Source organism: Oculina patagonica, chromosome 13 (assembly GCF_052425735.1).
Source record: "Oculina patagonica isolate OP01 chromosome 13, crgOcupat, whole genome shotgun sequence".
In the NCBI taxonomy this organism is placed as follows: domain Eukaryota; kingdom Metazoa; phylum Cnidaria; class Anthozoa; order Scleractinia; family Oculinidae; genus Oculina; species Oculina patagonica.
Genome location: NC_135770.1, coordinates 12,154,914 through 12,169,565, shown reverse-complemented (window position 1 = coordinate 12,169,565; position 14,652 = coordinate 12,154,914). Strand labels below are relative to the sequence as shown.

Sequence of the window (14,652 nt, the reverse complement as noted above, 5' to 3'; positions counted from 1 at the left end):
TAACATATATCCTGCGATATACGTAGGTTGCGAAGATTCGTCCGAAATCTTGTAAAGCGCTGCATAATTACAGTTTTTCTATCTACGAAATGTGTTTCGTTGACAATTTGTTGAATAATAAAACAATTATCCTGCTCAATCTTGTGGAATATCAGTAATTTATATCATAAATACTGAGATTTGCTCACGAAAAAACAATTTCGTACAAATGATACGTAAAATGCATTAGCCAATAGGAAAGGCGAACGATGAAAACTCACTAGTGAAAAAACGTCGTTCGTCCAATCACAAGCGCGAACGACGAAAACTCACTTGTGAACAACACCGTATCGCCATTTTGATTCTTGTCGTAAACACCGGCGACATGGCGGAGACACGTTCAAGGTTTGTTAGTTTTTAACGGCTCCACTGAGTCATTTATATTGCAGAACAGGAAAACCAAAACACTATAAAGAAAACGAAACAAGACGGCCTTGTTGTCACAACGTTTCTTCGAACAAAAATAGAAACACGAAGCACCGAAATTCCTCCTGCCGAGTTGAATAAACCTTTGAGTAAGTTCGCACAAAGGAAGGACAAGAATACGGGCCGTCTTCACTCCAAGGGATTGTAGCGAGTTTTGATTTAGATGATGACTAAGACACTGCAGGTTTGTCCTTGGTTTTGGCAGACTGTTTTCTTGATTTAATTTGGTAAAAGTTCGCTCGACTTCGCGTTGAGTTATTCAGCGTTTAACGCTGTTTTGTTCTGTTAAAACATTGAACTGGAACTTGCAAGTTTTGTACAAGTCTCAGTCAGGTTTTCTATCAAAAGTTGTTTCTGTAAATGTTGTGAGAGTATAAACTGACGTCTCATTTCTTGTGCTACTTCATTAAAGATGTGATTTTGAGAGACAAACATGTTTTAGCTATTTTAGTTTATGGCAGATGAATGGGTTTCCTAAACACGCGCGTAACTGATAAAAAGTCGAGCGATTTAATTTGCTTTTCAAAAACCTCAGTACCTATAAAATAAACAAATTACACAATGGAAAATGCCTTGTACGATTTTTATTCACTCGTAGAGTTGTATCAGAAAACTCACTCTCGCTACGCTCACTCGTTCGTTTTCTGATACTACTCAACTCGTGAATAAAAATCGTACGCGCGCATTTTCCATGGAGTAATCTCTATATCGTCTGATTTTAGCCCACTCGGCCTACGGCCTCGTCGGCTAAGTATCAGGCGATATTCCGCGCGATTTCGCGGGATAATTGTTAATTATTATTCAACAGATGCGCGCGCTGCCCATATATGGTCAAAATGTTAACGCTATCTGTCATCCGTACATAACATATATCCTGCGATATACGTAGGTTGCGAAGATTCGTCCGAAATCTTGTAAAGCGCTGCATAATTACAGTTTTTCTATACGTTAGTTATTGACATTCACACTACATATACTAATGAAGAGAATACAGTCTAACGAAACGTATATGCCGACATTTAAGCGCAATTGTCAATCCTGATGTTTATAACTAAGATTGAGTGGCAAAACTTGCAGTTTTGGTGGCAAGTATATATAAAAAACCTCAGAGCAGATTTTAATTGTCTACTGGTTTTGATTTTCAATTCCCATACGTTACCTCTTCGAACTCAGTACATTAAGCTGTTGACATGCTTTAATGGGCAGAAATTTCTGTTCAACGCACACACCCTCGATTGATTCCCAATATCAATATCAGCCCCACCTCCACCTACTTACTGTTTTTAAAGAATCCTCTTTTGTCTAAAAGGCTTATTTTGGGGAGGTAAAGAGGGATTATAAGAATATCACAGGGTTTCTCGGAAATTGTGCTAGCACTCTGATGGCAGTAGTTGACATCAATCTAGCTTATTTCTATTTTTTTTAATGAGACAGCAAGCAGCCTTCACCTCCTTAACCTGCAATCCATAATAATCATACAAGTTGCAAAAAATTGCAGTTATGGCGATTTTGATTTTAATGTTTACCCGTTGTATCATCATTGTATTGTGATTGGATGAATAATAAACATGCCACAGAATTCAGCCAATGACATGATGCCAAATTGCCAAAACAAAGGTCCGCAAGCCACCAGCACCCGCACGCTGTAGTCGTTACGACATCAAGCAAGAAATACTCCTGTTGCAAAATGCTAAGCGACAATTAACTTCTGAAGAGAATGGATAAGGCGTCGTATCTCTGTTTTGCTTTGTTGTTGGCAAGCATGTCTCCAGTACAAGTCAAAGGTAAGCGTATCAAAACATGTAAGTATTATATTCCGCCGGACTTCGGGCAAGAACATTCATAAAAAATGTTTTATAAAAAAGTTTATATAGAAAAGTTCCGTCGGTTATCGATATCTAAAAGGCCTTTAATTTGAGTTTTCTAACAACTAGTTGCCCGATTTCAGCGCTGAAATTGAAACCAAGCAGAAATGATTGTGTCATGGCTGAAGTTTGAGAAGTTATTGCGATTTTTTTATTATTTACCTTTTCTTTTACGAAAACTGCTGACAGACAGTTATAATTACTGAGTGATTCTAGTGCTATAGCAAAAATGAAATATTATCCATAGCAAAGCTTTTAAAGTCTGGTTATGTGGAAGGCAAACATAACATTTTGAGCACTGGTTTTATTTGTTCTGCAACAACGCGTTTTCGTGGAACTCAACGAACAGTTTCCGAGAAATTATTAATTATGCATGCAAAGAGATTATGTTTACCTCAGTCAGCCAAGCGTTTTCAACTATTCGAGCGTTAAAAGAGTTAGAGTTGTGTTAATCTTTTGACCATTGATTATATATCTGTATGGGGTTTCTGCAAATTTACATGGTACTTCAATGTAACTACATTTCTTGTGCGTACACCTTGTGATTTTGTCCCTGCTACATGTTTCTTTGTGTGTCAACACCTTTATTTCCGTATGCAGAGCCTAACAAATATATTCTCAAGTCTCAATCGTCCACCCAGGGTCGTCCACCAAGCTCTTGTGAGCTTGAGCTGCCTGTTAAACGTTTCTCAAATGCCATTGGAATGCCTGCGAGCATAAGCATACCATTAGGTAGAACGATCGAGTTACCCCGGGCAAGCCCCGAATATTGATTGCGGACCATGTTATAATAAAATTAACCGGAAGAGCCGCCAATTTTGTTCTTGCTTTAAGGTGGCATATTGCTAAAGAGAACAAAACATTCAAGTGTCGCAGAACTCCACTAAGTATCACGACAACTTCCTAACGCTGTCACATACAGTTCATGAGATCCTTGAAATCGCACTTGTGCACCTTCGCAATATTTCAAAGACTTCAACAAAATAAGCAAAGAGTTTATTTACCACTTCAGATTCTCTTTTAAAAAATATGCTGCCCAAAAGATTTGCAATTTTAACAGAATTTAATAATATCACCTTACGGCTTTTGGACGGATACTCATATGACTACTCGTATAAACCTGTTTGTCAACTGTATAACAGGATGGAGCTGGACAGACATTGCCTGGGCAGGAGTAGCGGGAACTGTTTGCGTGATGGCTGCGCCTGCTGTTCTTACCGCAGCAGGGTTCACGTCTGCTGGAGTTGCCGCGGGATCAGTGGCAGCAGCTGCTCAGTCCACCTTTTACGGAGGGTACGTGGCTTCTGGAAGTGTATTTGCAGCAGCCCAGAGCGCAGGTGCCGCTGGAATTGGAGCTAAAGCAGCAACCACTGTTTTCGCAGCCGCCGGAGGAGCTACTCTGTACGCTAATAAAGAAGAAAATTAGATGGAAATTAAAGCAGCAGATCCTTTTCTTTTAGTTTTTAATAATAACAGAGCTTTGTGAATCAGCGTAGATCAACCACTGTAAGTCTTAGTTCAATGACAAACTGGTGATCGTTTTGGCTTGCAGAACAGGGTCAATTAAATTGTAAGCTTTAAGCAGACTTCACATGTTTGACTTTTCCGATTTATTTATCAGCAACTTTCAAATATTTAAGCGCTGAAAGATTACTAAATAGCGCTATAAAATATTATTATTATTATTATTATTATTATTATTATTATTAACTTTCAGAGTCTGTTACCAAGGACTGTTAATAAGTGACTTTCATTACATCATGTAAACAGCTGCGTTAAGCTCTGTTGATTTTCCTAACTGTTCTAATTTCCTCTTATATTAGTTTGACTGTTTGATGTTACTTCAAGACAATAAATCTTTTAATTGTTGATTACCTGATTTTCCTGTTAATCTATTAACGTTGTTAGGAGAAATAACATGTCCGTCACCCTTGAATTTAACGAATAAACAAAAGAAAGGGTAGCAAAAATGTCAGTGAATAACCATTGTGGTAAATTAGCTTAAAAAGCTCCAAGGCTATTCCTGAGACTACAAACTAATCCGTTTTTAGCGTCAGTTCCTTGGGTGAAAAGAGATTTCCAAACACGATCTTGGACAAGAGGGGAAGAGCAATAAGTCAACAAATTGACGCCAGCTTTTAATGCGTCTGTCATCATATTGATCATAAATTGCGTCATAACCTTGTCAAAGTAGATATGGATCCACGTGTTGGACCCGAGAAACGAATATCGTTTAGTTAAAGAAATTCCGCGGATATGATTAATTTCTTAGTTACTGTTCACTGGCGAGGTCGTGTTTCTCGGGATCGATTTGGTTAAAAATTCAGTTCCCTCACTTTTGCCTGGTGTTTCCCTTCATCTAAGTCTAAACTTTATCGTTTTGGTTCTTTATTAATGAAATTTAACACTAAGACTAATGGGCCTGAATTTTCTGTAAGCGAACAGTCAACGAGGCGCAGCCAAGTTGACTATAGCCTGCGAACGAAGACGTATTTCCGGCTCTTACTTTTCGGCGGAGAGAAACGACAGCCAGAAATGCGTCTGCGTTCGCAGGCTAAGTTGCTATCGCTCATAGAAAACTCAGGTTTGTAGTCTAAATGTTTGAATAGACGCGTACGCTCTAAACCATTGCAGTCCAAAACCTGCAATGCTATATTTTCAAGCCAAAAAACCGGCAATAGAAAACAGTGGAAGAACCAATCAGATTCGCAGAATTCCAATAGAACAAGCTTAGTGTCGACTTCGTGGCTACCTTGAAATAGGACAGACGCATAAAAAACTGACATTGTTTTTTTGAGAAGCTTTCTAATTTGTTTGTGGAGTTTGACAGATAGGTGAGTGCTTAAAAGAGAACGCGTTCAGAAAGGTGGATTTTATTCGAACATTCATAGCAAGGAATAACTGACAACCAAATGCCAAAACAGCTTATATTAAAACCTATTTCATATTTCATCACATAACAGTATGTATGTGATGATGTACGAAGAATTGTGACATAATTGTGAAGTATTAACGTTTCACTTTAAAATAACATATCAACATTCCTAGAATCCAACATGATGTCCGGTAAATCCGACTTTCAACAGGAAACAAGTAAAGCCGTTTAAAAGACGTTTACAAGATGGATTCAAGAGTGATGAACCCGTATCTCTGCGGTGCTCTGGATGATGCGACATCTTTGCCTTGTATCTTTGAGTTCACGAGATATTCTTTGCCCATTTTCCCCTGACACCATGTAAGCACCTTGTCAATATTTGGTGTCTCAAGCCCTGCAATTTCTGCAATACCCCGGATGACAGCCAAACCATAGGGGATGTCCTCTGTCATGTAACGGTACGTGAAATCTGGCATGAATTTACCGTCTTCTGTTTTCTTGACCGGATGCTTCAGACCTTGGTAGGCAGCATTGGTCTGTATTGCGGTGTAAAGGTTGGTCTTGTCAGAAATATCATTCGGATAGCATCGCATGTACCACTGGTAGATGTGGACAACCTATCACAGAGAACGTTTTTAAAACAATTTGCTTCATATATGCACTTTTCACAGGTGCAGAAACATCAGTAAACATCAATCAATTTCCTTCAATGAAGCCTCGATATAACGGGTGTCTGGGAAAAGGTGCTCTTTAAAACAGGGGTCCGTTATGCTAAGGTTCTGTTTTAATAGTCTGTAGATTTAACAGTTAGTAACTTTTGCCGGGCTGAAGAATATCGTTCGTTACACCAGGGGCTTCGTTATAAAGGGGAGCTGCTGTCATAAGAGTAGGGGAATGCAAAAACTTGCACCCCTAAAAATAAACAAATGACCTTTGTGGTTACTGCCATTACTTAAAATAGCGAGCCCTTTCAACGATGTAACCTTATAACAGGGAACAAATCCAAAGAAACCGCAATAAAAATGAGAAATACCAACCGACTTTACCAAATGTTTATCACTAATGTCACAAGACAAGTTTTTCCCCTCCAGCTACTGTGCTGGAGTAAAACTGGTTTTAAATAAGTAGATGGTACAATTACTTACATTAGACATGTCAGTTCCTGACTTCTCCCCGACAACCTTGGCAGTTTTTACAACTTCATCTGATACACTGGAGAGAAGGTTCGCAGCTGACTCAGTCAGACCATTGTAGAACAGGGGTGGTTCGTCAAGTGGTTTCCCGTCCCACCCCGCCCACTGACCATATAGTATTGACGTGTGCAAGTAGGCGTTAGTGCTCATAAGCTGAACGCCCAACAAGTGACCAGAGACGATCAGTTTAGGGAGGGGTCCCAGGAGATATTGCAGTGTGGAAACAGGGTCCTTCTTTGGTTCCACGCCCTCTCCTTTCTGTAAAAAAAAACAACAACAACTGCCATGGTTAAGAAAAGGCAAAAACATCGAATCCGAAAATATTTGATACGGTGGTGGCCCTAAATATTATTGCATTTGGTGAACTGGGACAGGTTATTTGATACTTCAGAATAAGTAAATTGAGAGGTTGCCATGAAATGAAGAAACTTAGACTTGATCGGCAGAACAGTCAAGTGGTCTCGAAATCAACTGTGCAACCACTGGACTGTCTAACATAAAAAAAAACCGAGCTGCCTAAAAGTCTTACAACACTTTTGAGTGGAAGTGTACCGTTAGACATCGCATAAATGGCTTCGTTTTTTTACACAAGGCACTTTTATCAAAAACAACAAATTGACATGTGCGCAAATTTGCTTTAGAAACTGACGCCTTATCATTGGTGATTGTCATTTTCTTGACGTAACAGGCAACCATAGCTACAATATAAGGTGTCAAAACACCTTTAACTAAACCTTTGAGCGTTTACAATAGAAAAGCAAACTCGGTGAATCGTTATGAACTAAGCACCTCGTACATTCACCCAGGACCGACAGATTATTGTCTTAACAGACAAGAGATATATATTTTTTATTGTACCTTCAAAGCTCCCTGCAGGGTTTCCTTGGTGCCAAGAACTTCACATTTGAGACCAAACTCAGTAATACGGCATGCCCATGGTAATGACTCGAAATTCATGATCGTGCATTGACGCGCTGTTTCTCCAAGCACATAACGAACTTGAAAATCAAAACCTGGTTCCCCTGGTAGACCAACTAATATTGTGCCAGGTTTTATGTAAGGCTTTAAAGTATCGAGAAAAACTTGATGAGCAAATGCTGGAAGCACAAAGACCACGATGTCAACATCTCGCATGGCATCCTCTGGGTTTTTCGTTACCAGTGCAGGTTTGGATTTAATAGAGGTTGGTTCTTTTCCCTTCCGATGCAAGGTAACCTCAAGATCGCTCTTCTCCATTGCAGCACTCCAACGCTCTGCTTCATCTTGATACAAACTTAGCACTCGTACTTCAGTACCTTTCAAGGATGACGCAATACCAGCAAACGCATGCGCGCCATTGCCACTTCCACAAATCAACAGCTTGATGGTGTCTGAACTCATCTCCTGTCAATATATATTCAAAAATGTATTATAGCCAAACTGTATAACATTGCGGAAAACAATACACTTGAATAAATCACTCAATTTTGCTAGGCTAACAAAAGAGTGCAGTTTTATGTAGGGATGCAGAAAAGTGTAGCACAAGTTCACAAGTTGACGAGAGTGTAAGAGGGCCCACCTACGTTTTTGATGGTTGAAAAAATCATTTCCTTGCTTGCGAGTTATTCGTGTCATTTAGTTGGAAGGACGCTGGATCCAAATAATCAATGTTAACGTCCACATTAGCAAACTATAGCTATTTAAACTGATAATTACGAAAATGTCGTTTATCAGCTGAAGGACGCGAAATGTATGTGTTGTCTGTTAATTTAAATTCAAGGAGTTTTCTAAGCCCATCTCCGACCTTTAAAATCCGACAGCCACTATAGTAGCAGACAGAAAACGTGGCTTTACGCGAAACGTGTGCTGAGGTTTTTGTTTTGTTAAGTGATACCCCCTCCTTCATGCACCAGTGTGCGATAAAGAAGAAGAAGTTCTAAGAAGGAAGTCTTTATTTCTAGAGGGTAACACATAAAAGTGAGCATTCACTTATAAACTTGTGGCCCTCACTAAAATTAATCTAAAAATACAATATTATAACACGTTAAAAAAATCAATTCATTAACCAGAAAAATTACAGGCTATATCAATGGCTGCGGTCACATCTAGACTGCTAACTATAGTTAGGACGGCGTTAACTATGGTTAGCTATTTCGGTAATGTGACCGCTACTCTGTTCGCCCTAACTATAGTTAGAAATTTACGCCTCGCTGATCCAAAACAATAAGCACTAACTATAGTTATAACCAAGCAAGGTTCATGGGTTAGTCTTAAGTTTACAAACGAAAAGCCAATCAGAATGCGACAATTATTTTCGCACGTGCGAGATGAACATAAATATGCAAAACAAAGCGTCAAGGGAAGGAAAACAAGAAAAACAACATGCCAAGAAATTACATATCATCAATGTTACCGGAAGTAAAGCTTGAATTCTTCGGTTTCTAGCATCCTTACTTAATTTTATGTTCTTCAACGCCGAAATGCCGTGCAAAAATAGAAGAAAATAGAGGAAAAACTAGACACAGATCAACAACAAGGGCTGTCATGAACTAATTTAAATACCAAATTATTCACAACCTAATCAGAACTAACTATAGTTAACTGCATTGGTGTGACCGCAAAGACGACAGAAAGCACTAACTATAGTTAGGTATGACGTCACGTAACTTGAGACTAACTATAGTTAAACTTTAGTTACGTCGTAGATGTGACCGCAGCCAATAACTAAGTAAACCAGCTAACTAACATCTGAACTTTTAACTAACTGCCTCGACTTTAAAATTGGTAATTGCTTGTTTCCATTATTAGAAAGGGCACTGTGAAAGTTGTCCTAATTCTCAAGTGTTATGCACCTATCAATGTTAAACTGCGGTGGAGGGGCAGGGAGGGGGGGGGGAGTCCGAGGGGATTGACAGCAATTATCTGACCGCAATAGGGACTTTGATCGTTTTAAAGCACTTTCTAATGATTTTATTGAAGTAGAGGGACTCTTATGCCCATCTGCAAATGCTCTGCGATGGAGCAAACATCTAAATACCGAGTAAGTTCAAATCTGCTGCCTGTGCCTTATACTCTAGTGCAACATGTAAGATAAGCCATATGAGGTGATTTATTAAACCTCAACGTCAAAGGAGTTGATTTAAAAAAAGGTAAAAAGTTCCAAAATTAATGGGCACAACTGTGTACACCCTGCTCAACATCTTTGCAACTCTCAGTGGAATGCTTGATATATATGATATATATACAGGTATGATATGTGTTGTAGCTAGCTAGCTAAACCACATTGACATCGTTTATAGCCATTTAGAGTCAGGTACAAATTTGTGCTATCACTCATAAGATGTTTTCAAAAGCAATCTGGGACTAAACACTTATTATGTCCAGGATTGAACACAAGTATTGTTTAATGAGTACTTCATGTTTGACTGTGTTATTTGACATTTCCATATTACTTCATATTTGACAAATTTTGGAGTGTTTTGGTGAACTTTTATTTATGAGGACACTTTGTGATGGCTGTCATGAGGAACGTGAATCTCATTAGCGTTCAATCCTGGACATATCTGGGACTAAAAGAGTCGAATCATTTGAGTATAACATTTTTGCGTGAAACCACTGAAATTTTAAATCAAAACTTCTTACTGATCTCAGTGATAATTTAAGTAGAGTCAGAAGCCAAGGGTAAGGTAAGGTAACCTTTATTTATGCAGGGTAAAAGCCCATGGATTTCTGATACAAAATACTGTATAGTGAAATTTTATACATGAAGCATGTATATGTTGTGGTTCAAGTTAATACCCTTGGTACAATCTAGTATTTCCTTTGTTTTATATTTGTTATCATATATTACCATGCACCGGTACCAGAACAAAGTGAAAATACACAATTGTATACCAGGGGTAAAACTATACCATAACATATACAGAATTTAGAAAACCCTTTTGAGGCCTTTAGAACGCCCTAGAACACCTCAAAGAACCTCAAAACACTAAAAACTATTTAATGTTTTATAAAAGTATATTTATAAATTAGATTAAAAAAAAATAAAAAAGACATCATTATTTTATTATGACCAAAATGGTCTGTGTTGAAATGGAGTAATTGCATGTTCATAAATATGTTCAAAACAGCTCGGCGCAGGGGAGGGGGGGGGAAGGGGCTACATTAGCAGCATTAGACAGTTTGGGTACCCCATATTATAGCAGCTAGGATGAGTAATTAAGTTCCCTTAGGATACTTGGATGAATATAGGTGCAATTCTGTTCAAGATCCTTTTTACCTAAATGACAGTTTTCACTGACTACCCTTTTTACACTCTAAACCCCTTACCCTTTTGTACCTTCAGTCTAAAAAAGGCCCCGGGGGAGGGTACACCAAATAGTATATAAAAGGGTTACCTTTTCTGTCAAAAATGGTATATGAAAGGATAAGGGTTTGGACCTCGGGGTGGAGCTTTCCTGTATGTGTAAAACCTTGTTGTGTCCCCCCCCCCCTCCCCCTCCAACTCCTCCACAAACAGGGAAAAAGATTAAACCCTCTCTCTCAGGTGGAGCATTTCCATTATCAGGAGTGCTGCATATTACACATTCAAATGATAAATCAGTTAATTACCAATTACACTTTTGAAAAACCCCTGAAAGATGTGGATAGCTTCATAGATCTTAATTGGTGTTACGATCATGACAAAAGACCTCTTATAGGGCAATTGTATCGGTATAACGATTTTTTTCATGTTGTACATTAATCTCTTGTACAGCCAATCTTGAAATATGCGGTACCTATTTGGTGCCCTTATCTTGCGAAGGACCGTGATTCATCCCTATATAGAGATTGTAAAGAGAAGAGCATCGAGACTTGCTCTTAATCAATGGAAAGGGGAGATCATACAGTTGTATTAAGAGTGATGTCAGCTGCTTAAATGGCCTACCTCATTGGATGCTGAAAGAATATATTTATCTTTAGTTGAGTGTTTTAAGATTGTTTATGGTTTTTATCATCCGAAATTTGAAGACTTTTTTGAATTCGCAACAACTACTGAAGTGTACGAGAGCTTATCATTGGTATACAAACTTTATCAAACCTGCCAGACTCAATTGTTATTAACATTCACTTTTTATTAGAAAAGTTAAGCTATAGAAAAATTTACCAAGAGTGTTAGTGGAAGCTGATAGCCTGACCAGCTATGCTCGCATACTAGTACTGCACCTGAATGTTTAAATAAGGATCTTAATATATTTAGTTTTTTTTTTATATATTTTCTGTATTTTTTGTATTATTTTAGGGAGATTTTAAATAGGGTTGACATCATGACTTTCTTTTCGAGATGACTTTTTTAATCTCTTGTTTTTTATTTGTAAACTTTTGTAACGCTGCATCTTGAATAAAGAATGTATGTTATGTTATGTTATGTTATGTTACTCCCCAGGCAAGACCCCTTTTTATAAATGAAATTCATTTGAAAAATAAAATCTGGGTTTTTATACTTGTGATTTGCATTTTACCCCTTGGAATTTCCATTTACCTTCTATGGGGTGGGTATGGATATTTTCTGGAACCACATAATCATGGATATACAGAGATCAACCTGGTACGGTTCTCCTTCCACCATTGACTACATGCACAGGGCCGTATGTAGGCAGGATCTTGCATGGATGGGACTTCGTTTTTGTTGCATTGTTTATGCAAATCTTTGATATTTTTAAGCAGATCTTTGTTTTATAATAATTGGATTTAAATTATTGTGTGACAGTGTGGCAGCCAAATAATATATCACTACAGCAACAAATTGCATAAGTAACTGTTTAAAACCACAAAAAGCAGAAATATTAACAGCTGCTGAAACATAAACAAGGAATTATACTTTGTAAAATGTCAAAAACTGAGAGACGGGCAGACTACTAAGTACTGTAAATAAATATTCTACCTATCCAATCATGTGGATTTTTAAAACTTCGCTTCAATCTTAAGATCTTTGTTTTTCAGCAGTTAATCATTGCATCTTTTGATTTCTTCAGAAATGCATGCCCATAGAGAGTTTTTCACCATAATGCCCCATTATTTGCAGCAAAATCACCATCAGATACTCTAATATGGCACACGAGCAGCTAGACCATTATTTGCAGGCTAATTAAGTTATTTGCGAAACATGGTGGGCTCTTTGCCCATGGAAAGGAAGAGAAAAATGCATGAAATAAACAATAATTGACCTGACACCCACGATACCAAACATATAAACATTGCGGTGGCTCTGTGCTTTTAACCACAGAAAACGATTTTTCTTAGGCTACATTTACATGGGACCGGACCGGAACCATTCCAAACCGCACCGGAACAGATCAGCTTCTGGTTAAATAGAACCGCTTGAAACTGATCCAGGTGTTTACACAGGACCATTCTGGAACCGGTCCAGAAGGGATCTATAACTGATAACTGGAGCTGCAAAATAGCAGGGCCAGTTCCAGAATAGTCTTGTGAAAACAGAAGGCCTTTCCGGTCCAACACTGGATCAGTTTGGAACCGGTCCCATGTAAACATAGCCTTAATACCTAGAAGGTAAGAAAGCCTTAAAACATTCAGAAATCTTTAGGTCATCTTAGGAATAACCCGGGGGGGGGGGGGGGGGGCGCACTCCCATACATGAGCTATATAGGTATGTGCCGCTGTGAAGGGTATGGTTTTCATGCAGTTTAGTCTGGGATAGGGTATAGAAATCAGAGAGTTTTGGTCTAGAAAAGGGTGGCATTTGCCGGGAAACCGATCGACGGTATGACAAATAAAGTCCAGAAACTTGGAAGAGAAAGAGGCTTTCCTAAACATAAAAAAAAGTAATCACGGCATCGTTGTTCACAGATGGTTTTCCATTAAACACTGATAATGATACAGTTCTAACAAAATGCAAGTCTGGGATAGGGTAGGAATTTTCAGTGTCTAGTCTAGTATAGGGTTGTAAAAATCAGCTGAACATGGTCTGGTGTAGGGTAAGGGTTTCAAATTCCAGCGGCACACCCCCACCCAAAAATATACCGGGTGCCCCCCCCCCCCCCCCCCCGGGAGGAATCACCATCAATCTGTAGCATGACATCTGTGAAATCCATCTTTAGTAACAATTCTTAACGCAAAATGCTGCCCAGGGGCCAAGGTTGTTTTCAACATCGTCTAATGGGACTTCTTTTTCAATTAATTACCCCACTAAAAAAAAACCCACCCCCCTCCCACTCCGAAAATATTTGAAATAATAAACTTGCTTAAATATTCCTGAAATTAACACAAAAAGTAGGATTTCTGTCACGCAAAAGAATGCAATTTTCACGCTCAGTCATACTAAAAAAAGTTATATCTCTTACGAAATTAAACACTTTGATTCAAAAAGTTCATTCTGAGATAGAAATTTGCCACCAAGGTACCTAACATGACCCCACTGAAAGCATTCAAAGCGCACAAATCAAGAAAGACACGTGCAAGACTGTGAAGAGATTCAATACGATTCAATCAGTTTTCAACATTTTCTCGGTCGATGGGTTTCCTGTTCTGATTGTATTACCTTGACAGCTCTATAACTTCACACCAATCACACAATAATGAAAATCTACATTATCGCTTTGTGGGATCCTTTGTAAAAGCTTATGCCTATGTATAAATGCTTACGTTACCAAAGTCTGGGGTTTGCGACCTCGAAGCGAAGGGAAAACCCGCGTGTAGGTTAAGTTAATAAAAAGTTTAACTATTAAGCTTTCTATTAACATTACGTTTTAAAATAAAGCTTTACTTACCATCTTAAACTCAATACCTTTTCAAACAGCTTGGCAAAGCACTGCTTGCAACAGCGGAACGTCGAGCCACTCGATTCGTTTGGATTACGCCACTTTGTTGTGTGACAGGCATGACGTCATGGTCATCTGTCCAAGAGCGGTACGTGCGAAGATGCATGAGTCCACGACTGTTATGTTTCATTCAACCGTTTCCTGGCGCTTCGTTTTGATGGAACTCAGTTTTTTTATCATATATTTGATCTTGTCAAAAAGGAACCGGCACCTAAGAACTAGCTATATCCCAAGAAGTTGTTTAAAGAATTTGTAGCTTTGGGGTTTCAAAAAAACATGTTTATGGTCGATTATGGGGCAACTTATTTTATATTTTGGTTGCAATACGGTTTGTTTCTGGTCGGGGCAGTGCATTTATCAGACGTATATTAAAATAAAACGTGTTATTATCTTAAGCTTTATACATAATACGAAAGATAATTTGGACTTCTTTCCTCCCTACTCAGATCTGAATC

The 14,652-nt window shown here is 38.5% G+C and overlaps 2 protein-coding genes across 2 annotated transcripts; one reads left to right on the top strand and one right to left on the bottom strand.

Annotated features, from left to right (window-relative positions):
• The first annotated feature begins 2,097 nt into the window (after positions 1–2,097).
• LOC144635878 (uncharacterized) lies at positions 2,098–3,886 on the top strand. Its single transcript, XM_078494991.1, has 2 exons — positions 2,098–2,249; positions 3,473–3,886. The coding sequence occupies exons 1-2, from the start codon at positions 2,183–2,185 to the stop codon at positions 3,754–3,756; spliced, it is 351 nt and encodes a 116-aa protein (XP_078351117.1). The 5' UTR covers positions 2,098–2,182; the 3' UTR covers positions 3,757–3,886.
• A 1,306-nt stretch (positions 3,887–5,192) lies between these two features.
• Positions 5,193–14,241, bottom strand: LOC144636154 (tauropine dehydrogenase-like). Its single transcript, XM_078495298.1, has 4 exons — positions 14,147–14,241; positions 7,257–7,781; positions 6,351–6,656; positions 5,193–5,822 (listed from the first exon to the last, which is right to left on the bottom strand). Exons 1-4 carry the CDS (start codon positions 14,147–14,149, stop codon positions 5,445–5,447), a joined length of 1,212 nt encoding a protein of 403 aa, XP_078351424.1. The 5' UTR covers positions 14,150–14,241; the 3' UTR covers positions 5,193–5,444.
• Between the last annotated feature and the right edge of the window lie 411 nt (positions 14,242–14,652).